This window comes from Tenrec ecaudatus, chromosome 9 (assembly GCF_050624435.1).
Source record: "Tenrec ecaudatus isolate mTenEca1 chromosome 9, mTenEca1.hap1, whole genome shotgun sequence".
Lineage (NCBI taxonomy): Eukaryota > Metazoa > Chordata > Mammalia > Afrosoricida > Tenrecidae > Tenrec > Tenrec ecaudatus.
In genome coordinates, this window is record NC_134538.1 from 84,742,556 (window position 1) to 84,765,850 (window position 23,295).

At 38.5% G+C, this 23,295-nt stretch overlaps 1 protein-coding gene across 4 annotated transcripts; it reads left to right on the forward strand.

The window, feature by feature from the left end:
- Nucleotides 1-1,560: 1,560 nt before the first annotated feature.
- Nucleotides 1,561-22,839, forward strand: TRA2A (transformer 2 alpha homolog). Of its 4 annotated transcripts, none has more exons than XM_075558292.1 (8): nucleotides 1,561-1,781; nucleotides 10,889-11,022; nucleotides 12,747-12,927; nucleotides 15,186-15,374; nucleotides 20,392-20,507; nucleotides 21,697-21,831; nucleotides 22,096-22,163; nucleotides 22,320-22,839. In XM_075558292.1, exons 1-8 carry the CDS (start codon nucleotides 1,749-1,751, stop codon nucleotides 22,328-22,330), a joined length of 867 nt encoding a protein of 288 aa, XP_075414407.1. In that variant the 5' UTR covers nucleotides 1,561-1,748; the 3' UTR covers nucleotides 22,331-22,839. The 4 variants fall into 4 exon arrangements, with proteins under 4 accessions (XP_075414407.1, XP_075414409.1, XP_075414408.1 ...); XM_075558294.1 differs by having other exon boundaries at nucleotides 1,562-1,781; nucleotides 12,813-12,927; XM_075558293.1 differs by having other exon boundaries at nucleotides 1,565-1,781; nucleotides 12,747-12,918.
- The last annotated feature ends 456 nt before the right edge of the window (nucleotides 22,840-23,295 follow it).

Sequence of the window (23,295 nt, forward strand, 5' to 3'; positions counted from 1 at the left end):
TCAATGACAGAACACCTTGTTCTATTAACCTGGCATTCCATGGTGCTCCCTTTCTTGACACGATCGCTGAAGACAAAGCGGGTGCATAAGCAAATGTGGTGAAGAAAGTTTATGGTGCCTGGTTATCAAAAGATATAGTATCTGGGGTCTTAAAGACTTGAAGATAAAACAAGTGGCCATCTAGCTGAGAAGCAACAAAGCCCACATGGAAGAAGCACACCAGCCTGTGTGATAATGAGGTGTTGATAGGATCAGGTATCAGGCATCAAAAACCCGAAACAGAAAATATTGTGAATGAGGGGGAGTGCTGAGTGGAGACCCAAAACCCATCTGCAGACAACTGGATACCCCCTTACAGAAGGGTTGTGGGGAGGAGGCAAGCCAGTCAGTGCGCAGTGTAGAAATGAAGAAACATACAACTTTCCTCTAGTTCTTAAATTCTTCCACTACCCCCCCACTATCATGATCCCAATTCTACCTTACAAATTTAACTAGACCAGAGGTACTGATAGGAACTGGAAACACAGGGGATCTAAGACGGATGATCCCTTCAGGACCAGTGCTGAGAGTGGCCATACCAAGAGGGTAGAGGGAGGGGAGGGTAGAAAGGGGGAACCGATTACAGGGATGTACATATAACCTCCTCCCTGGGGGATGGACAACAGAAAAATGGGTGAAGGGAGACGTTGGACAGTGTAAGATATGACAAAATAATAATTTATAAATTATCAAGGGTTCATGAGGGAGGGGGGAGCAGGTAGAGAGGGGAAAACTAGCTTAAGTGGAGAGCAAATATTTTGAGGATGAGGGTAATGAATGTTAAAATGTGCTTTATACAATTGATGTATGTATGGATTGTGATGAGTTGTATGAGCCCCCAATAAAATGATTTTTTTTAAAAGACACCATCCGCTCAATTCTACTTATCGACCGCGGCAAACAGTCTGGATGTTGACTCCCGTGCATCTCTTCTCTAACATTGGTATTGGTGTCTAGTCTTCCAGTCAGTTCCAACACACAGCAGCTTCTATTTCTGCCATCCTCACAGCCACGGGGCCAATCCATCCCGAGAGGTCTCCCTCGTGTCTCTAGTTTACCTAGCATTCGCATCTCTTGATAATAGGTCCTCTTACATCGGACCAAAGCAAGCAAGCGTCTCGCCATCTTTGCTTCTCTCAGGAGCATTCTAGAAGTACTTCCCAGGCATCTTTGTTCCTTCTTCCTAGCAGTTTAACATTTCTAATAGCAAAGGTTGATGAAAAATAAAGATGACTGAAAACCTCCAGATAAAAAAGTCTGTTAATTATATGGGCGCAAGAGTCGAGGTTTTTTTCTGTTCCCTTCCATCAGTATCCATCTGGAAGCTCATCGGGTGACTCGTCTTGAAAAGAGCTGACACGTGGCGACGCGGTTCCAACGTGCCAGGCCTCGAACTCTCAATCTCCCGCTCACACTCACCCCCCGCCCCATCCTACGCGCCAAGACCGAAGCCTCGCCGAGCCTCGCGGGGCGGGGCCTCATGACGTCACAGAGCCGCCTCCCCTGACGTCGCGCACGTAGAAGGCCGGCAGGGTCGGGCGGCGGCGGCGCCATTTTGCAGGAGCTTGTGACCGAGTGGGAGTGGAGCGGAGCGGCCGTTGTTGCCGACTCTTCCCTCCTCCCCACCGTGCGGTCGGCGAGCTGGTCCGGCCCTCGGCCCTGCAGCCGAGGCTTGTCTCGTACTTAGTTCTGGAGGACGCCTGGCCGACATGAGTGATGTAGAGGAGAACTTCGAGGGCAGAGTGAGTACAAAGCCGCGGGAGCCGTCTTCGGCGGCGGCCCGAGGCTCAGGGCTTGGCGGGGCCGAGCGCGGGCCGCCGGGGTTGTGGGACGTCCCGCGGGGAGCCGCCGCGGTGGCCTCCTCCCATCCCAAGATGGCTACTAGGGTTCACGCTAGTCCTGGCCCACACGCTGAGGAGAACCCCTCCCCCGTTTGGAGCCTGACGGATGCCTGGACTCCTGAGTCCGGGTCGTCCCCCCCGGCCCCGGAGGCGTCCTGCTCGCTCCTCCGAGGGTGGGTCCGTCGCGGTGGGGCGGCGGCGGGACTCCCGCGGCCGCTCGGGGTCCCAGCGCCGCGGAGGGTCTGGGGTGGGGGCCGGCGGGGCCCGTGTCTCCTTGGCTCTCTGTTGCAGCGAGCGGCCGCGTCTCCCTTGGACCCGGCGGCGTTGCGTCTGTAAAGGCGACCGCCGCGAGGTTGGAGGTGGGACGAGCCGGAGGAAGTGGTGCGTCGACGGCCGCGCCGACGCCAGGAGCGCTTTTCCGAATGCCCCTCCCTGCCCGGTCCCCCTGTAACTTCGGAATGAATGTGGACGTGCGGGGCGCCGTGTTTCTCTAGTGCGGCCATGTGGGTTGGTTTGCTCCCCACCGTGGGTTTTGGTTTTGTTTTGGACCACTCCTTTGCAGATGTTTACGGTTAGGAAAAAAATTAGTAGAAGGCGGGCCGGGGAGGGGCAGTCTTCTGACTTGGATCTTGTGTGAGTGAACAAATCTCACGGGTCAGTATTTTAAAGATTACCAGTCCGTTTATACTGTACGCGCCTAAGGCAAAATATTAGCTGGACACGGCCGGCCCCCTCCATTTCTCGCCTCGCCCACTGCCCCGAGCACGGGGGCTCCGCAGCTTTGCATTAGGAGTGGCCCTACGAGCATGCACAGCCTAGGACACGGTGCTGTTTCCGTCTGAGACGGTCGGCGACAGTTGTCCGTGTTTGAGTGGTGGTTCCGAAGTTACCATCCCAGTTCTTGGTAGGCGGGAGTAAGTGTGGTACCCACCGGAGAAGGCGAGGTCTCCAGGCAACGAAAGCTGCCTGTTGTGCTGGTATTTATTCTAGTCCCTAGGGGGATCTCTCAAAAGACAGCTGAGGGAATGGATGTCTGTCTGTTTTGGAAGCTCATATGTAAGCCTCTGAACCAGACAAATCAGAAGGTCGATTTAGGCTTTGTAAATTGAAACAAAGCTAGTTTTCTTTCATGTTTGGGACATATATCTATATATATACACATTCACTCATCACGCTATGGGGCCTGGATAGTGTTGAGTAGTTGAACTTGCTTATTTTTAAAGACAGTATTGATTGGCCAACAAACAAGAGTTTGTTGTTTAAATCGTGTAATACAAATATTTGGTGGTAGTTGTAAGTGCTTGCTTCTTTTTGAAAATGTTAATAGTGGTGAGAAGAAATTTTGCTATCTGCAATCTTTCCATTAACTTTCATTTTGAGAAAAAAAAAGACCACTGTTTTATTTTATTTGAGGGGAAGTGAGAACTATTGGGATCTGTTTATCTTTTTTTTTTTCAACTTATCAAGCTGAGAGAATCAATTGACAGTATTTGTCACTTTACCCACCTAAAAGATGTCCGATTCCCACCCAGTTTTCTGCTAAATTGTATATATACAGCAGCAGCTTATTTTAATGGAGAAGGGTTTCACTCTTCATCTCCTTCCCTTTGGCCATTTGTGATCATAAAAAAAATATCCACAGGTGATACCCATCTGTGTTGTAAAGTAAATGAACTTAATATTTCAGGTCTCACCTGTAAACTTCCCCCACCCCAAAGGTTGAGAGTGTCTTTGTTATATTTGTAGCAGATAAAAGAATTAAGAAGTTTTTCTAGAGATGTACTTTTTCTTTTTAATTGTTAAAGCAATTTAATAATCACTTGCTTCTGGTTTTTAAACCGCAGTGACCTTTTTATCTGCAATCCAAATCAGCAAATTTTTTTCATATAACATTGCCATCCTTGTATCAACTTTCAAGTGTTAACCGTTTAGGTTCAAAAATAATTTTTAAAGTATGTATGTTGAGGTGTTTTAAGTAATTAGTATACTTAAATCTTACCTGAATACATCAAATTAGGGGAAGAACTGATAGGTTGGAATTCAAAGTTAATTAAAACCCTTTTTTTAATCGTTTTATTAGGGGCTCATACAACTCTTATCAAAATCCATACATCAATTGTGTAAAGCACATTTGTACATTCATTGATCAGAAACATTTTTTATTTAGCTTTTGAAAATATTAGACTGCTTCTAGTACTTAAAAATGAGATTTCATTCGTTAAATAACTCCGTCTTTTACTAAAAAGATACAGAGATGTTAACTTCATAATAACTTTCTACAGGCTATGGAAGGAATATTTATATTAAAGAGAGACAATAGGGTCTCTTTATTGCGTTTTAGAATCTACCCTAAGACTGAGACATAAATTCTGTTTGTCCACTGCTTAATTCATCATAAGTATGCTGTGTATATATGATGCTTCATTTCTATTTTGAGTTTAAAGACCTGAAATTTAAGAACTTTGGGAAAGAAAATATACTTGGCTAGTTCTGTTTAACTGACCCTGATAATGACCCAGAATCACCTTCTGCCTTGGAGGCGAAGTGCAGTGAACATTTATTTTTGTTTGTTTTTAATAAGGCCACAGTGAATGGGCTCAGACAATAATTGTGAGGATGGTGCAGATGGCCGGTGTTGTGTTTTCTTTGGTGTACATGGGTCGCAATTAGTTGGAACTGACTCCCCTGTACCTAACAACAACAGGTGTTCTCGCCCCCCTCCTTGAGGGCAGGAGAACTTGTGTGCCGTCTATTTTGAGTTGTCTGGCGATTCGAATCTAGGTAAATGTAAGTAAATCAGGTGCTAAATGATGAGGTAGACTTGATTTGTAAGGATTCAGAAGATAGAGCTGAGCGGTTTCGTGAGCCTGGGTGAAAGGGAAAGCTCCTAGGATGTAAAGCTGTGGCAGGAGTAGCTGCTGGAATGGCAAGAGATAGATTTGACTCTACAGTCAGATGTTAAAGAGGCTTTGAGTCCTAATTTTAAGGATTTAGGCTTTTTAATGTAATGTGCAGTCAGGAGCCTTCATTATGAGAGATGTGATGAAATTGCTGCCCAAAGAGTAGCAGGAATCACTGTGTTGTACATGCGGAGCAGTGGTGGGTAAAGAATAAGATACTTTAAAAGAGTTGCAGAAAATGGTGTTGCCATCACAGTTGGGGAGGGGGGGACAAGGTTGGCGAGGGAGCTGTGGTTTTTGCATGTCATCTTAAAGTTGTCAGTTGTTTGCTTTACATAGGTTCAACCAAAATTAGTTTTTTGATCTCCAAATATTTTAGTGTACATTTTAGAATGATCAAGAATAAAAACTAAATTTTCCTTAAGATTTTATCTATTTTCTTTTAAAATCTTAAGTTGAACTTCCAAAGTGTTACTTACACTTTCCCCCTCAATGCTCTAGGGCTTTTACTGTAGATTAATGTCTTTGAATATATCCAAATTGTTTTTAACTTGCTTTGTAGTACAGCTATAAAGGACAGGTGCTGCTTAATTTGTGCCTCCTTTTCAGGACCTCTACTGATCTCTTGAGTGCCTGGAATGTTTTGAGGTGGTTGCTAGAGTTCACCTTAAAATAGGAGGTGGTTGGTTGATAAAATTGAAGGACAGGTGCAAGATGCGAGTGGCGCAGACAGTTGCTGCAGGAGGGAGGGAAGAAAAGAAAATGAATAACAAAACCAATTTTTCTACATAGATATATTTTATTTTTTAAGAAAACCACCTAGAATGTAATTGCTGTTGAATTGATTCCAACTCCTAGCAACGCTATAGGACACAGTAGAGCTGCCTCTTAAAGTGTTCTCACGCTGTTTTTCTTTTTCCTGTGGAGCAATTAGTGAGATCACACCTACAACTCTTCAGTTCGCAGCTGAGCCCTTTAGCCACTGCCCTATTTGAAATTCGAAAGTGTGTGTTAATATATTTTGTTACAGAATAGAGGAAATTTAGGGAAAGGTTTTTCCTCAGAATCTGACTTTTTAGTGATAAAGGTGTAGTGACTCAGAAGCCTCTTTTTCTTCTTTTATTGTTTTTTTTAATTTCTAAAACTCTGGGCTTTAACAAGCTTGTTGGTGAAATTTTTAAGTAATTTGATAGAACAGATAAGACTTGTTCAATTTCTTTTTATGAAAGATAATAGAATGCAAGTAAATTAAGTTCCCGTTTTTTCAGATAAGGAATGTTATATCACTTTTACTTTAAAAGCTATGACTCAGCTTCATCAATTTTTGTCTTCAGCTTTTTATTAATAAGCAAATTACTCATTTGTGGTATAACATATAGTACAACAATTAATGGAATGACCATAAATTGTGAACATCAAATTCCTTTAAAATTGGCCTGAATGTGTGAAAAGTCTTTAATAATATCAGTGAGTGTGCAGGTATCAAATTACTAGCCTTAGGCTTTTGCAAAGCCCCGATTGTTACTTGTTCCTATGCTTTAACACATTTAGCACATTGAGTCGGGCAGGTGGAGGCGAGAAATGGGGAAAATAATTAGTAAGCACTATAGAAAAACTGAGACGTTTTTTAAGTTACTACCAGATATAATTGTGTGTGAGTCTTCATTGTTGTCTCGTGGTTTTCACTAGTCTGGGTGTCTAGACTTGGCTGACTGAGGAGAGGTGCTCATTTTCCTCAACTGTGGCTCCATAGCCTGACTTACTAAAAGTAAAAATAGTCTCGTGACATCAGAAGGTGAGATTGCAGGTAAAGAATGTTTGAACAGGTTCTAAGTATTTTTAGTTCTGATTTGGCTTAGTTTAACTACTGGCTTTTAATATAGCCCAACTACTTTAGTTTTTATATGAGGTGTGGGATGGCCTTCAAAAATATCATGGACATTTTTTCATTTGTCTTTAAATTTACATATTTTTCTGGCCCTTTTCATGCCCCCTCATAAACTTGTACACCGTTTGAAATTGCTACATTCATGCCAGCATTTGGACATTTCAATTGATCCAGATATAAAAACTGACCAGTCTATGAGCCATATTTAAAATTTATGCAAAAAGACTGTTTTGCAGGTAATTTCACAATTTTTATATGATCTCTAATTTGATTCTATGTGTTAATTGCTAAATCACTTTGACTTGAAAGCTCCCACGATTATCCGAATGTTGAGTATACATTCCTACAAGCCTTTGCAGACAGACCACGTTAATCTCATTCAAGTCAACATCCAAGTAATAGTATAGGAAACTGAAATCATTTTTAAAATGGTTAATGAGAGCAGGCAGTATTTTTCTCCTTACGAGATTAATAACAGTTACGGGATTGAGAGACTAGAAGTTTTCTGTTATCAGCCTACGATCTTAAAAATATCTAACAGGAAGGAGAAAAAATTGCTGTTTTTGCAAACTGAAATGAAAGGATTGCGTGAATACTTTGGTTTCTTACAAATCCCAAAGAAGGAGTAGACTTCTTTTATTTACTTAAGTGTACTTGGTATTTCTATGGAGGTAGTGGGAAATACATTTTTGAGAAATTTTGTTTGCATAAATGAGTGCTCATAGAATTTGCTGTGATTTGATATTAGAATGGATGATAGAGCATTTATATTGGTTTGTGTTTCTTTTTAGTACTTTACTAAGTACTATGCATATAGGTTTTTTTCTCTCTACCTAATGCTAGCTATATTAATACACACAAATTAGCGCTTGCTAGCTAGAGGGATTGTTCTTATTCTGTGACAATGAGTAGGTACGTGGTGATACTTCAACTGCTTGTATTTTGTACACTGTCGTACTTTTTATTCTTTCTGGGGTGTATCCTCCAGCCACCACCAGTGGTACCCTGATAATCAATCGTTAGAAGAACAAACAAAAGGTTGTGAGAACTTTACTTGGCTTCTTGTATGTAGGACTGTGGTTCTCAACCTGTGGGTCGCAGCCTCTTCGAAAATCCCAATTCATAACAGTACCAAAATTGCGGTTAGGAAGTAGCAACAAAAATCATTTTAATGGTTGGGGTCACCACAACATGAACTGTTAAAGGGTTGTGACATTAGGAAGATTGAGAACCACTGATGTAGGAGCTAAGGTAGGCCTACTTTGAGGGTTTTTAAAAACCCATTAGATAATTTGAATTCTCTGCCCATTTTTGGCTAGGCAGATGTTTTTAATGCTTGTTGGCTTCAGGATCATGTTATTCAATCAGAGGCAGGTTAAGTGGAAGCTGGTGAAATAGGAGAGGTACCACTTCTTCCCAGCATTTTTTTTCCATTGAAATTTCAAATTCTGAATGGTTTATGAATTTCTTTGAAATTTTTGGAATTATTTCATAATAAGACAGTCGAGGGTTGAAAAAAGTGTTTGCACAGGGCTTCAAGTCTGTGGGTGTTTGTCATTCTTTAGGTGGACTTTATTGGCAGTTGATTTACTTTTTCAGATAAGGCTTAGTTTTGTTCGGGATGTTTAAAGTGCAAGGATATCCAAGTATAAACTAGGATTTGGAGGATAGAATTGAAAGACAACTGTTTGTTAATCTCAATGATTGCAGGAGAAAATTAGACAGAATCCTATTTCCCTGAGATTAGTAAGAGACAGATGAGAGGTCTGGTAGGGTTGGATAGCAAAGATGGCATCATGTGTAACCAGAGCTTTTAAATTTTGATGGTGTCTTTCGGAAAGACGTCCTTTAGCAACCAATTGAAAGAAAAAGTACATTTTCCTCAAATTGGTACAAGAGAATTGGGATAGATTTAAGAAGCCACTGAATTACTTGGTTTATATTAATTCCTGAGACAAGTGGGGGAGGGGAGGCATTTTGACCATAACACCTTTTCTCATACTAGAGATTTTGCCATTCTAAGAACAAATTTGAGGATTTAGCCTAGTAAAATTAAAGATTTGTATTATAGTGGTTCACTAGCAAAACTATACATAGACAATGTATAACAAGAGTTATAATTGTTCAGTTTATATATTCCTTCTGCTGCTCTAGGATAGTAATACAGATTTCATGCCAGAGGATCTACTTTGTAGAAGCAGTGAAAGCCAAACATAAGAGTCGGAAATATTCTTAGCAATTTAAACCAACCCTAGACTTCTAATGCAAGCAATTGGCCATAGATTTGTTTTCTTTTTAGTACTGAATTTGCTGCTTTGACAGTTTATCATAGAAGAAAAAGCCTAAGTTTCCATGCCTCCTAGAGACATTTACAGGAATTTAGAGAGTATCTGTGATGTGGTCAGAGTCATTGTAGGTAGCTACATGAGAGGTTGGTATTCAACAAAAAAGTAGCACTATATTTTCAGTTTTATTTTCATCTGAACAAACTAAGTCTAGAGGCATTTGTACAACCATTAATAGAAAAGTTCTAAGAAATTGGTTTAAAATTTAATGCTAGCATTGTGATAGTTACTTAGATTAATAAATCTTAATGGACAGAAACCAGATAATGTACTTATATCAATATATCAGTCACTAAGAAAACAGCAGTTTTGACACATACTTAGATTAATATATAACTAATGAGTAATAGTAAATTTTAATTATGCACACTGGTATAACATGAGTTCAGGTTTCTTTGTAAAATGGGAAAGGCAATTTTCCCCTTGTTACAAAACATTTTTATCTTAAAATAGAATTTGTCTAGGTTTCTTTTGAAAGCAAGTTTTTAATCACTTTTAAAATACTTTGTTTGCATTTACCTTTTAAAGAAACCAGGTTCTAATACAAGACTTGTGTGGTCACTGAAGGGGGAAGCATAAGTATACATAAATGCAAAAATATGCAAAGAAACTGAATAAAAGGTGAGATTATATAGACTAAGGTACAGATTTTTTGAGTGGTGCAGCATTTTAAATGGCATGGTTGCAAAAATACACTCTCAAAAGTTTAAATTTTGCAAACAATCCTTCTCTTCATTTTTTCAGTATGCTTGTTTTCCTTCAAATCCTATCTGTCTGGTTAAATCAAAGTGAGCCAAGATAGTGACCAGAAAAAAATTTGAGAAGGGGGGTCTTAGTTGTTTTCTCGTTTTTAAAGATCTTGAACCTTAGCACATGTCCTTATTATGTGAGTTTAGATAGGCTTATACTACTATCTTAGCCTCGGATGCTTTGCTTTAGCATGAATTTAGTGAAAGCCTAAGATCCCCACAATCTTTAAATTATAAATTAGTCAAAACATAATTTAGATGGGGGAAATTACAATTTAGGAGCTAGGATGAAATATGAAAGGGGAGGAGGAGGGTGAGAAATACGGTAAAAACATTCAGAGAAATTCAGTAAATTCTCTTACAATCTAGACTTTTGAACAATTTTTTTAATTATAAAATTGTTTTTTAATAAACTAGTTACTTGCACTTACCTGCTGGCTTTTCCATTTGGTAGTTAACATTCTGAACCCCCCCAGCAGAGTTTTGTAATCCCCACGTGCTTAAACATACTAAATGTTCTTTTTCCATTAAGGTTAATGTTCGGGAAGAAATTGAAGAGTTTTTTTCAAGAATGTGGAAGATTAATCAAGATAAAAGAAGGCTAATGAAAAATATTAAAGATCAGAAAATTAAAATTGAATGGGGGAAAAAATTGAACAGAAGATTGGTCAGATAGAAGCCCTTGAATATTTTTAAGGCTATTTTGAATTGTTTGAATTGGGGAAGAATACACGAAGTATGAAAAATGAAAAACTCAATGAAGAATGAAGAGAAGTAGAAAGCAAGAGTGAAGTAGAATTAAAAGAATCTGGAAGAATGAATGGGTCCTAGGTTAAGTAAATGTATGGTTTATGTTCCAGTGTCTGTATGATCAAGTTGTAGATGAATTTTGCATGATTACTTAGTTAATAGAGATTTGATGATCTGGTTCAAGTAGGGAATTATTGAGGACAGTTAGCAGTATTAACAAGGGGTTATTAATGAGCTGAAATTTTTTTCTGGAGGGTGATGCCTAACCATTTGTTTTTCAGGAGCAATCAATATAAAATAATTATGGTACTTTAAAATGTTAGGTGTTAGGCATCTGTGTGACCAGTGCCATTTGTAATACTGTCTTCTTTGTTAGGAGTCTCGCTCTCAGTCAAAATCTCCGACGGGAACTCCTGCTCGTGTAAAATCGGAGAGCAGGTCAGGCTCTCGTAGTCCATCACGGGTTTCCAAACACTCCGGATCTCATTCTCGATCACGGTCTAAATCTAGGTAAGTGTATTCAAAATAACACTTTGAAAATTTTTTTCTTGTGTTTTTACTGCATTTTGGTGTAGAAATTTCACCGGAGACTCAAAACCATGTAGCACTTTTTCTCAAATTGTGGAATTTGGGATTTATTACCTTCTAGACTTTACTAAACCAGGACCATCTCTTTATTTGGTTAATCTGTTGGATATAAATTAATTAGTACAAATTGAATATATGGCGCCTTGTGTGCTTTACATATGCCATTTGAAAATTATTATTTGACTTGAATTTCAAGATCTGCAGAATAGATCATTGTTTACATTGGAAACTTGCATGTATTTTAGTACAGAGAAGGTTTACATGTATTTGTTGTACTGAAAATTATGGTGATTTGGGGAGCTTTTTCATGATTAACATTCCAATTACATCCTTTATGTGAAGATTTTTGGCCAAGTGGGATGGGCCCTGTGCAGGTGTAATTTGGAGGTGAGAAAAATTCCCAATGATTCCGAGCTTGCTGCCAACGAGACCACCACGAACAACTTGTAATACTTGAGCGGGGTGGGGGGGAAGGTTAAAAGTAACTGAAAACCAACAGTTTGATATGTCACTGTAATTTTTTCACTAGAAGCATAGACGTTAAATATGTTTTTGAATAGAGTCTGCTTGCCAAAGGGGCATGAAACAGAAGAAAGAAAAGGTAGGGGCCCTGACAAGTTTTAAATTAGTGTTTTAATTACCATAATTATTTAGTACTTATTTGAAATAACAGCGTTTAGATTTATTCATGCTTTTCTTTGTTTTTAATTTTGGCACTGTGAATTAATGGTAAGGTAAATGAGAGATTATCCTGTTTCATATTCTTGGGGGGTGGGACATAAAACTTCATACTTGACGCATCATAGTAGTTTACTTGTTATTTGCTGTATATATATATTCCAAATTCTTAGCCTATTGCCACTAACACTATCTTGTATTCAATACACACATTTCAATAACTCTCATCAAGAAACTTTTGCTCTTATTATTATTCCTATACTTTTAAATTTCTCAGCTTGATTGTTAGCCTTCTTTGTTACATAAAGCTTCCTCATTGGGTTTCTTTTCCTTTATCCATGTTGTCTCTCAAACTTCTCAGACCTTTATATTTATAACATTTATTACATCCTTTATTTTGTATGGTTCTTTTCTACTAAGTTTATTAAGGATGGGTTGTAAAAATACTAAGAATTTGCTGGATTAGTGAAATTTCCAGGCAGAGAGGACCATTTGAGAACAGAATAGGAGATGATCTATCTCGGGGCACATCAATGGATAGATGTGTAAGATGCTGTAGAAAGCTTGAAGAAATTAAGATGTTAAAAGTATCAGATTACATGGGTGTTTAGAGAACTACTGAATTGATTCAGCAAATGGTAGGTTGCAGTGGAACAAAGATTGGGACCTAAGAACGATACTTAACCATGTAGGGTCTATAGCACCATATCGGGGAACGTAGTCCAAAAAAAGATGTGGGGATTTATGTTTGGGGCTCTTTGTTTTGTATCCTTAGTTTGCTTGTAGGTGAAAAAAGGATGAATATGGAAAGGTTGTAGCAAGGAGAAAAGGTGGTGTAGTGATCAAGTGAATAAACGGGGGGGCGGGGTGGAACTATTTCCTTGTGAGTGGAACTGAGAATAGGCAGGTTGATGTGTATCTATACCCTTTTTTTCCCCCATATGTTTACCTATATTTTTCTTTCAAAGGTCGAGATCTAGGAGGCATTCTCATAGACGTTACACTCGATCCAGATCCCACTCTCATTCTCATAGGAGACGATCTCGAAGTAGATCATACACACCAGACTACCGACGCCGAAGGAGCCGAAGTCGAAGTCACTCTCCAATGTCTAACCGGAGAAGACATACAGGCAGCAGAGTATGTGATGTGTGTTTGTTTTTTAACTTTATGAAATCTCACCTCTCCTGTGTGTTTAGTCATGGTGTAATATCTACTATGAGAGCTGACATGGTCCTCCAGAAACATCTTTTTATTTATTTTTTATTTAATTTTTTATTTTTTTAATGTAGCTTGCCAATGGAGGTGTTCCTTGGTCTGATGATCAAGGAATGAGAGAGAGTGAGAGAGAGTGTGAGAGTGTGAGTGTGAGAGTCAGCCAGAAACATCTTTTTAAAAACTGCTTTATTTTTCGAAATAAAAGGAAATGATAGCATTTTCGCAAGCCTGTGTAATTCACTAGAGTTACTTATTACAAAAGGAATATATGACTAATGTTTATATATATTTATATTTTCTTTTCTTGACTTTTGAATCATTAAAAAGATGCGTGCATCTGTAGACTTTGTTAATACCAAACATTTTTACCTATGACAACTGAGGGACAACTTTTAATACAATCCTGGTGTTGACTATTTCAATGCTATACTGTTGTAATTATTAAACTGATTCTATATCTTTATTAACAATAAAAGCATAAGATGAAATGATATGTCCAAGAATTAAAATTAAACTTTTGAAGTGTAAGTTGAGATACATTCAAAATTGTTCTCTAGTAAGGAAAACGAGATACAAAAAACGAATTCAGTCAAACTGGCTCTAAAGTGACTGCTTTGACTGCTATGTTGTGTTTCTTCCACATAATACCAAATCAATTCCTTAGGAGCCTGCCATGTGATGTTCTGAAACTTAGTGTACGTTTACATTTTAAGGATGATTGGGAACATTACCAGATTATTCTTGTTAACAGAAAAAAAATGGAGATGGAGTCTAATTAGTAAATTGCACATGGAAGTCGGTTAAGTGTAATTCCATAGGGGTACAGAACATCAGAAATACATTGTTGATGTTACTGAGCGCTGCCAATTCCGTTCCGGCTCATAGTGATTTTATGTGCAATGGATCACTAAACCAACTTAAGATTATTGCTGTTTGAACGTGCTTTTGTAGCCACATGTAAAAATGTCAGTCAGTCCATCTCATTGAACATCGTCCTCTTTTTAGCTCACCCACCTGATACCATGTCCAAAGTATGTGAGGCAAAACAAAGAGACCATTCTGCCTTTTCTTTCTGCTATCCTTCAGCCATTTTAGTGCACCAGTTTTTGCCAAAAACAGCATGCTTCTCTTGCCTCACACACCTTACTCACCTGACCTTGCTCCATGTGACTTTTTTGTCTCCACCGTTGAAGAGGGAAAAGAAAAGTAACAGTCTAGAAAAGGATAGCAACTTATGTACAAATATGCCTGATACAATTGATGTATGGATTGTAATGAGAAATGTAAGAGCCCTCAATAAAATGATCCAAGAAAAAAGAGGGACGAGAAAGGACAGTGGTTTGACAATGTAGAAGGGGTAAAGATAAAAATGAGGGGGCGCTGCTGGCAGCCATCCAAACAGATGAGTTTGAAAAATTTTTCCAAGAATGTAATCGCAGATTAGACAAATGTACTAAGTGTAATGGGGAGTACCTTGAAGGTGATACGGTTGTTTTGTTTGTGGTTTTTTAATCTCATTATGCATTGTTCTTTGCCAACACCATAATTCAAATGCATCAATTCTTTGATCTTATTCATTGGCCAGTTTTCACATGCACATTAAGAGATTTAAAAATACCATGACTTTGGTCAGTCTCACCCTAGTCTTCAAAAGAGACATTTTTGCTTCTGAAAACTTTTGAAAAGAGGTCTTTTGCAATAGGTTTGCCTAAGACAATGTGTTGATTTTTTTTTCCATTGCTGCTTCCATCGGTATTGATTGTGAACCCCCAAGTAAAACGAAATCTTGATAAAACCAATCTTTTTTTTCCATTAGGCTTAATTAAATAAATGTTCTGAGATTCCCATTCTCAATGCTATTTATAACTTATGATCCACACAATTGAAGACTTTTATATTAGTATAACTGAGATATGAATGTATAACTAAATTGAAGGTGAGCTCTTTCCTTAGGTTACATTTTTAAACATGACATTGCTAAGGAATAGATAATTGAGTAAGAACATTTTTATTCAAGTATAATTCCAAAGACGACTTAGTGTGAATGATAAAGGTGTTGGGTGTACTACATTCATTATCTTTTAGTGTTTCCAAGTTACTGAAAACCATAATGCTATTATATTAGATGAGATCTAAACAAAATATGTGCATGTATTTTTAATCACATTGAAACATCCTCTGTTCAATAGGCAAATCCGGATCCTAACACTTGTCTTGGAGTATTTGGCCTCAGTTTGTACACAACAGAGAGAGATCTTCGTGAAGTATTCTCTCGATATGGACCATTGAGTGGTGTTAATGTGGTTTATGATCAGCGAACTGGACGGTCCCGAGGATTTGCTTTTGTTTATTTTGAAAGAATAGATGACTCAAAGGAGGTAAATTTGTTTTTACAATTGGAAGTAGTACTTTTTACGAAAATAAATATAATTTAGTTTGGGGGGTTGGTTTGTTTGTTTTTTTCTCCCAAGTTATCAGGGAAAGATATTCTGCTGTATTACAGAATAAATACTTAATTTTAAAATTCCCAATGGATATGATCACCGTATTCAACTACTGTTATATGTTGATTAACAGACTCCTAGTTCTGCACATAGGTCCGACCATATGCTGACATGGTCCAAACTGCTTGTTAGTGTTACTTTAGAAGTGTTGGCAATTACATTTTCTAGCTTATGCTTGCTGCTATAGACATATCCTGATAAAAATACCACCCTGTGTATTTAAGGGAGCCCTGGTAGCGCACTGCATTTAGACTGCTACATGTACCCCAAAAGTGGCAGTTCAAAAACACAAGTCAGAATTGACTCAATAGCAGTGAATTGGATATGTGTATTTATTAGATGAAGAAAATATGTAGATTTGAATAAGCCATGTTGGTGTTCAATGCAGATAGTGAAATACTTTTGTTGAGAGTATACAAGCCATATACCAATAATTTTGTGCACATTTTAATGACATTGATTTTTAAGTTTTATTGGAACTTCAACCACGTCATGCAATTTAATAATTCATTCATATCGAGAGGCATTGTACAGTCTTCAATGTCGATTGTAGAACATTTGTACTTATGTAATTTTTTATTATAACAAAAGTATACACATTTTCCTATTCAACTTTTACATGTATAATTCAGTGGCATTGATTAAGATCTTGATGTTGTACAATTGATACTTTTCCAAATTCCACCTCCATTAACATAACATAAACTCGTTTTTAACTCATCTTTGAAGTTGTTGATGAATTCCACGTAGATGGTTCCTAGAAGAGCAAAATGTTCAAGGCGGTTTCTTTCACTTAAACCATTGTTAGCTTTCCAGAAGACTTCAAGGGGATATTTTTGGTTTAAAGATTATTTTAGGGCAGTACTTTCTGTCAGGTTCCATTTAGAAAATACTAAGGTATCTCACCTGGTAATTGGTTTTTATATGCAAAGGGAAAACCTTTTTTTTTTTAATGTGATATCACTTGTGTCCCATACTTCCACCCACCAGGCTTAATTATTGCCAACTCAGCATGAAAGAACTTGGAAATGTCTTTTGAAATTGGTACCTAAGGACAAAATAATAGGAAATGTGGGCCCAGGTATAAAGAGTAAGCGTGACTGGGGGAGTTCTCGTCCTCTCTCCATTTCCACTCTGTCTTCCCCATATCCAGTTCCATCTACTGCCCCTCCTCCTTGCCTTCTTATCTTTGCTTCTGTGTGGTCTCACGTCATTGATTCTTCTAAGGAGTTATATCCTTCACAGGTGTTACTTGTTTTCTAGGTCAATCTATTTGGCTAAAAGTTGACCTCTGGAAGAGGCTTCAGTTCCAGGTTGATAGGGTGTCTTGGAATCCGTCTCGTGGACTCTCCAGTGTCTTATTTAGTAAACCTTAATAGTAAGGCTAGTCTTATTTGTTATTTACAAATTCACACTTCCACAGTTTGTTTCCCATTCTAACTTTTATTGTGTCCCTGGTGAGAGTGAGTTGTTAGTGGTAGAATGCACCATCTAGTTTCTCTAGTATCCACTAGAGGAGGCTGTGGTTTGTCGGGGCCATTCATCTTGGCTAATTGCTTCTTTGAGTCTTTGTTCCTTCACTCTCCTTGTCTTCAGACAGAAAGTGCCAGTAGTTGTATCTTGAGACTGGCAGGTTTTGTGCTATTAGCTGTTATTCACATTCATGAGAACCCTATGCACAGAATTGGATAGTTGTAATCCATAGGGAATTGTGGTGACCTTTGGCTGACTTTAAGATATTCATAGGCCCTTTTTCTTAGAGGCATCACTGAAATCTGTTCGAGATCTGCAGCTCAGAAGCCTGCATTGAATGGTAGTGCTTGGGTATCAGGGGGCTAAACTTGGCTACATCGGTCAGTAATGGAAACTAGGCCTCCCTCACATGGAAGACAAGAATTCTTGTACTGAACCGTTTTCCTCAGATAAATTTCCAGGTTTCAATATATTTGGCGTCACTAGGTGGCAGTGTGTAAAATTAAGGCTTGACTAGTTATCAGCTGACTTAAAATTGCTGTGGAAGAGGCACTTGAAGGTTTTTTATATATATAATAGTTTTATTGACATATCTTACGTAATCTAATACAGCCATTCACATACAATTCTGTTCAATCTCATAAAGTGGAGTTCTACAATCAATGCTATCAGCTCCCTATTTCCCCCTCCAGATTTTTTTTTGGGGGGGGGAGATGTGTTGCACTTATTTTGGGGTAAAAACAAGTTATGTTGTTTTTGTTTAGTTTTGAATACACAAGAAAAATGGTTTTAGCTTTCTTCCTAAGATGAGACCAAAGAAGCACAGCTTGCTTTTCTAAAAATAGTAGACTAATGTTACTCAAATATATAACCTTTAATTAAAACAAAGGAATTAGCTCTTTGGTGGCTCTAAAGGTGAAATGTGTGTGAATCACAAAATGATGTGTTACTATTTTTTTTCAATCTCATGAGACTGAAAGGTTTTGCTGTAATGGTTTGGTATGTTTATATGCCATGTGTCATTTTCTGTTGGCTCCTCCCTGGGTCATATTGGTGTTACAGTCTAGTCCAGTAGTTCTCAACTTTCCTAATAACCAGTTCTAGTCAGTCCTGGCTCCCAGTATTCATCCCTGCAAGAACAAGAACTCCATGGGGGCACCTGGTAGATTTGAACCACCATCCTTATTTTTTTTAATCATTTTATTGGTTATATTACACCTCTTATCACAATCCATATATATATCCATTGCATCTAGTAAATTTGTTGCCATCATCATCCTTAAAACATTTGCTTTCTGCTTGAGCCCTTAGTATCAGCTCATTTTTCCCTCCCTCCCCGCTCCCCTTTCCCTCATGAACCCTTAATTTATAAATTATTGTTATTTTGCCATGTCTTACACTGTCCAACATCACCCTTCATGTACTTTACTATTGTCCATCCCCCAGGGAGTTATACGTAGATACTTGTAATCAGTTTCCCCTTTCCATCCAACCCTCCCTCTACTCTCCCAGTATCGCCACTCAGCATTGGTCCTAAAGGGGTCATCTGTCCTGGATTCCCTGTATTTGTAGTCCCTATCTGTACCAGTGTACATCCTCTGCCCTAGCCAATTTGTAAGGTAAAATTTTGGATCATGATAGTGGGGGAGGAAGCATTTAGGAACTAGAGGTTGTATGCTTCATCATTGCTACACTGTACCCTCTCTCGGCTCCTCTCCATGATCCTTCTGTAAGGGGATGTCCACTTGCCTACAGAAGGGTCTTGAGTCCTCAGTCTGCATTCCCCCCTCATTCACAATGATAGCATTTTTTGTTCTTTGATGCCTGATCCCTTTGACACCTTGTGATCGCACAGGCTGGTGTGCTTCTTCCATGTGGACTTTGTTACTTCTGAGCTAGTTGGTGCTTATTGACCTTAAAGCCTTTAAGACCCCTGACACTATATCTTTGGTAGCCAGGCTCCATCAGCTTTCTTTACCACATTTGCTTATGCACCCACTTGTCTTCAACAATCGTAACGGGAAGGTGAGCATCATGGAATGCCAGTTTAAAAGAACAAAGTATTCTTGCATTGAGGGAGTACTTGAGTGGAGGTCCAATGTCCATCTGCTACCTTAATACTAAACCTATAAATATATGCACATAGATATATTTCCCCATCTTATATAAATATATTTACATAGGTACATGCCTTTATTTAGTCCTTTATAAATGCCCTTTGCTTCCTAGTTCTTTCCTCCTCTTTTACTTTCCTCTTGTCCCACTATCATGTTCAGCCTCCATTTGGGTTTCAGTAATTCCTCTTGATTATGTAACCCTTGATCATGCCCTACCAGGTCTCCTACATCCTCCTCACCACCGATTTAGATCACTTGTTGTTTACTTGTCTCTGGGTTGGTTAACACCACTTCCTTCCCCCCCCCACCTCTCACTCTCCCATGTCTCCCCCCCGGAACCATCAGTTCCATTGTTTTCTCTCCTCCAGATTGTTCATCCAGTCTTCTCTTTTCTAGCTAGATCTGCAGTGATAACAACATGCACAAAAATAAGGCAACAAAAGAAAAGAAAACAACAAAAAGCCAACTGACAAACCCAACAACAACCCAAAAAAGCCTGTAGTTAGTTCAAGGGCTGTTTTGGGCCCTTGGGAATGTTTTCTGATTGAGTCTGGGGTGCCAAGCCCTGGCCCCAAAATCTATTATTTTTATTCCTTGGAGACTTTGTTGCTCTGTTCCCTTGCTGTTCAGTTGCACGCCCTTAGCTTTTTGCCTCTGTGTGGTGGGATCAGATCAGGCTCAATTCCCATACTGTGTCTCGAGTACTGACGCCCTGTAGGGCTAGGGGTCAGTGAGGGATGTTGTGTCTCATAGTGGGGCCAGCCATATGGTCTTCTCTGTGGATTGGATGCTCTGAGTGGGAATATCATCCTCAAGGCTTGGTGGGCCAAGGTGTGCTCTGATCAGACATGTCCCTCACCCTGAGCTGCATCTTCAGTGCTGTCCTCTGAAATACATTCTGCTGGGGGGAGGGCATCCTTAATTTTAACAGCACTAAACTTACTGTGTCACCAGTATGCTAGGCTGTTAATTGTGGGTTGGATCTTAGCTTATTAGAACTATTATAAAATTGGTCCTTGTACGTTGAACGCACTGAATAAGAGGTGACTTACCAAGAGGAAAAACTTAAGACTTTCCTATTGATCTCATTAAGTGGAGGAAACTTTTTAGGGATGCTTATTGGCTTTTTTTTTTTGGACTGTAAATTAAAATATTCCAGACAATGTAGTATAAAGACATTTATATATACCTCTGCTGTTTTTCAAAATTTGACTATTTGGGCTATACATACTTTAATTTTTTAAGTAGTTATTAAAATTCAGTAATTATAGGTAACTTTCTGTACCTATTTGTTCTTGTAGGCTATGGAAAGGGCAAATGGAATGGAGCTTGACGGCAGAAGAATTCGTGTGGATTATTCCATCACCAAGAGAGCGCACACACCTACACCAGGCATCTACATGGGCAGACCGACTCAGTAAGATGTCAGGTTTCCAAATGTACAAACGTGCTTGACACAGTAGGTGGATGGATGGATGGATGGATGGATTGTATCAGAGTTGTGCGAGCCTCTGATAAAAAGATTTTTTAAAAGATTTCAAGTTTCTACAACTAAACAGTTAAAAACCCACTAGAAGTGTGTGCACATATTTAACTAATCAAAAAATTAAAATGGTTTCCTCTCTTATTTCAAGTTGAAATTTACTGATTTGCACCTATTCTTTTGAGTACATAATTTGAGTAAGGGACCAGATAAAACTATGAAGTGGATTTTCTTGCTCTTTGGATACTCTACAAATAGGGGAAACCATTACTAAATACTAGAGTGAGTGCTTTTATTTATTTTTTATTTTGAGTGAGTGCTTTTAAAAACATATTCTGTTCTTTGACTTTGAGAAACCTGTGTGTGGTGATGTTTCTGATACTGGTTTTTATTTTCGTTGCTGCAATTTTCACATTTTGTGTGAAAGCATAATGTAACTCAAAGACATGCATAGAGGTGTTTCTTTAAAGTGAAAGGATTATAAGCTTTCATTTTCATATTTGTAACCTATTGGAAGAAAACAGGGTCTCTGAAAAGAGAGTCTACAGAAAGCAAACATGAGAGTAGTGTCCCTATAAATTCACTGCTAAAGGACTAAGTACCAGGTCTTGAAATCATTCTAAATTCTCTTTAGTGTTCTAGGTGATTACTTTTTAATTATGAAAATGTGTTCATTGCTTTTGAATGTATTATAGGAATACACAGCTTAACTTGTACTGCTTCCTCAAAACAGTGTGTGATTTCACTCTGTTGAAAAGGTCCTGCTGCTTTTGGTGGTATGTTCTTAGAAGAGCAGTTTCCCGTGTTGTTATTTGAAAGCATTCCACTATTCTCATAACATGGAGACTTGAATTGGCATAAAAGCTTTTTTCCCCCTCCTTTCTTCCCCCAGTAATATTTTTAAACTACCAATTTGAATTAAATCATTGTTTCTCAGAGTGGGTGATGCCACCCCTGGAGGGCGCTGGAGTGATCCGGGGGTTGGGGGTGGGGCTGCAAAACCAAGTACACTTTATCCAACTGCTGAGTGGTATTAAGGGTAAATTTTCCCCCCTAGGAAGGTAGTAGGCCAAAGAAGTTTGAGGAACTATCTGATAAATGATAATTTTGCATTTTTCTGCAGCAGTGGTGGCGGTGGTGGTGGAGGAGGAGGAGGAGGCGGTGGCGGGGGTGGTGGCGGCAGACGTCGAGATTCCTACTACGATAGAGGATACGATCGTGGGTATGACAGATACGAAGACTATGATTACCGGTACAGGTAATGCTTTACCCTGCGGTTTCTAATCTAAGTCTGATGATCATAGCAGTTGGCGTTAATAGGGTAAAGTAATTTTTTTTCAACTGAGCAAAGTGGTTAATGTTATTAGCCAATATTTTGTCCCGTGTATATTATTCTTTACTCGTAATCACTGGCCCACAGAGAACTTGATAGTTCACATGTTGAATATTACTGAGTGTTGCACGTTTTCATCTGCCTTAGTCTGGTTATGTGGTGTACTAAATAATCTTTTATTTCCTGCAGAAGAAGATCACCTTCTCCTTACTATAGTCGATACCGTTCACGATCAAGGTCTCGTTCTTACAGCCCAAGTAGGTGTGCTTTATTTTGTAATAGTAGGAAGCTCATTTCTAAGTACTGTTCAGTTTAGAAAAGTAGAGACTATGGAGGCTGATAATTATTAGAAAATATTAGACAAATCGAATTATAATTGTCACATTTTAACATTTCTGGTTTTTATCTTTCAGGGCGCTATTGATAAATTGAATGGTTGCGGTTGAAGACCTTTTTTTTTTTTTAAGCACCCTTTTGCAAACGTATTTGGTTTGATACCTACATTTTGTCGGTTGTATTGCTGTTTTCCACTCGTCACTATACTCTAAAGGTGGAATTGTTAGTGAGCAGTTAAACATCTTGAGTTAAAAAGGAACCCTGGTGTCAGTTTGGTAAATTATTTTTCTTTCTTTATAGAAAATTAACTTGTAGCAAATCAGATGAGTATAGAAATTGACCTTTTTAAAACTCATTTTGTGTTAGACATTGTGTATTAAGACGTGTATGTTTGATGCTTTTCTTTTTTAATTGTTTATTTTGGGTAGATGGTAACAAAGTAACTCCGTCATGTCAAGGTTGTCTGGGGTGGCACGGACCTGTCAAATAGTTGAGTGTAGACAATTTGGAGCTATAGAAGAAAATTCTTATGTGGTCATTTCTTTTAAAGAATGGAAGTTTGAATCCTGAAAATTAAGTTTTTGTTAAAGATGAAAAACATGTAGGCTCCTGCATAACCTGTATTTGAAATACATCTATTATCTGTTAAACCTTGCCAACTTAAAATGTGATGTGTGTGTGTTAAACTTTGAGGTTTAAATATGCCCTAATCATTGAAGGACAACCCTTATTTATTAACTAGAGCAACTGTATAATTTGCTGTTAGAAATTTTGGTATTGGAGCAATGGTTATTGTATAGTCTTTAGAAGATATGTGTGGGGAAAAATTCTTTCAAATAAAACTTAATTTCTTTCAATAGTGTGTTGTCTTATTATTTTAGTACATTAAAATATCTAAATTGGTTTTAAGCACCTATCCTCCTATTTCCAACATCCCTCCAGTGTATATGTATACAACATTTTGTCAATTCTGGGTTGATATACTAATTTTGCTTCTACTTTTGCTTATACCCGAAAATATGCTTGCAGGTTTTATCAGTCTTTAAAAGCCTC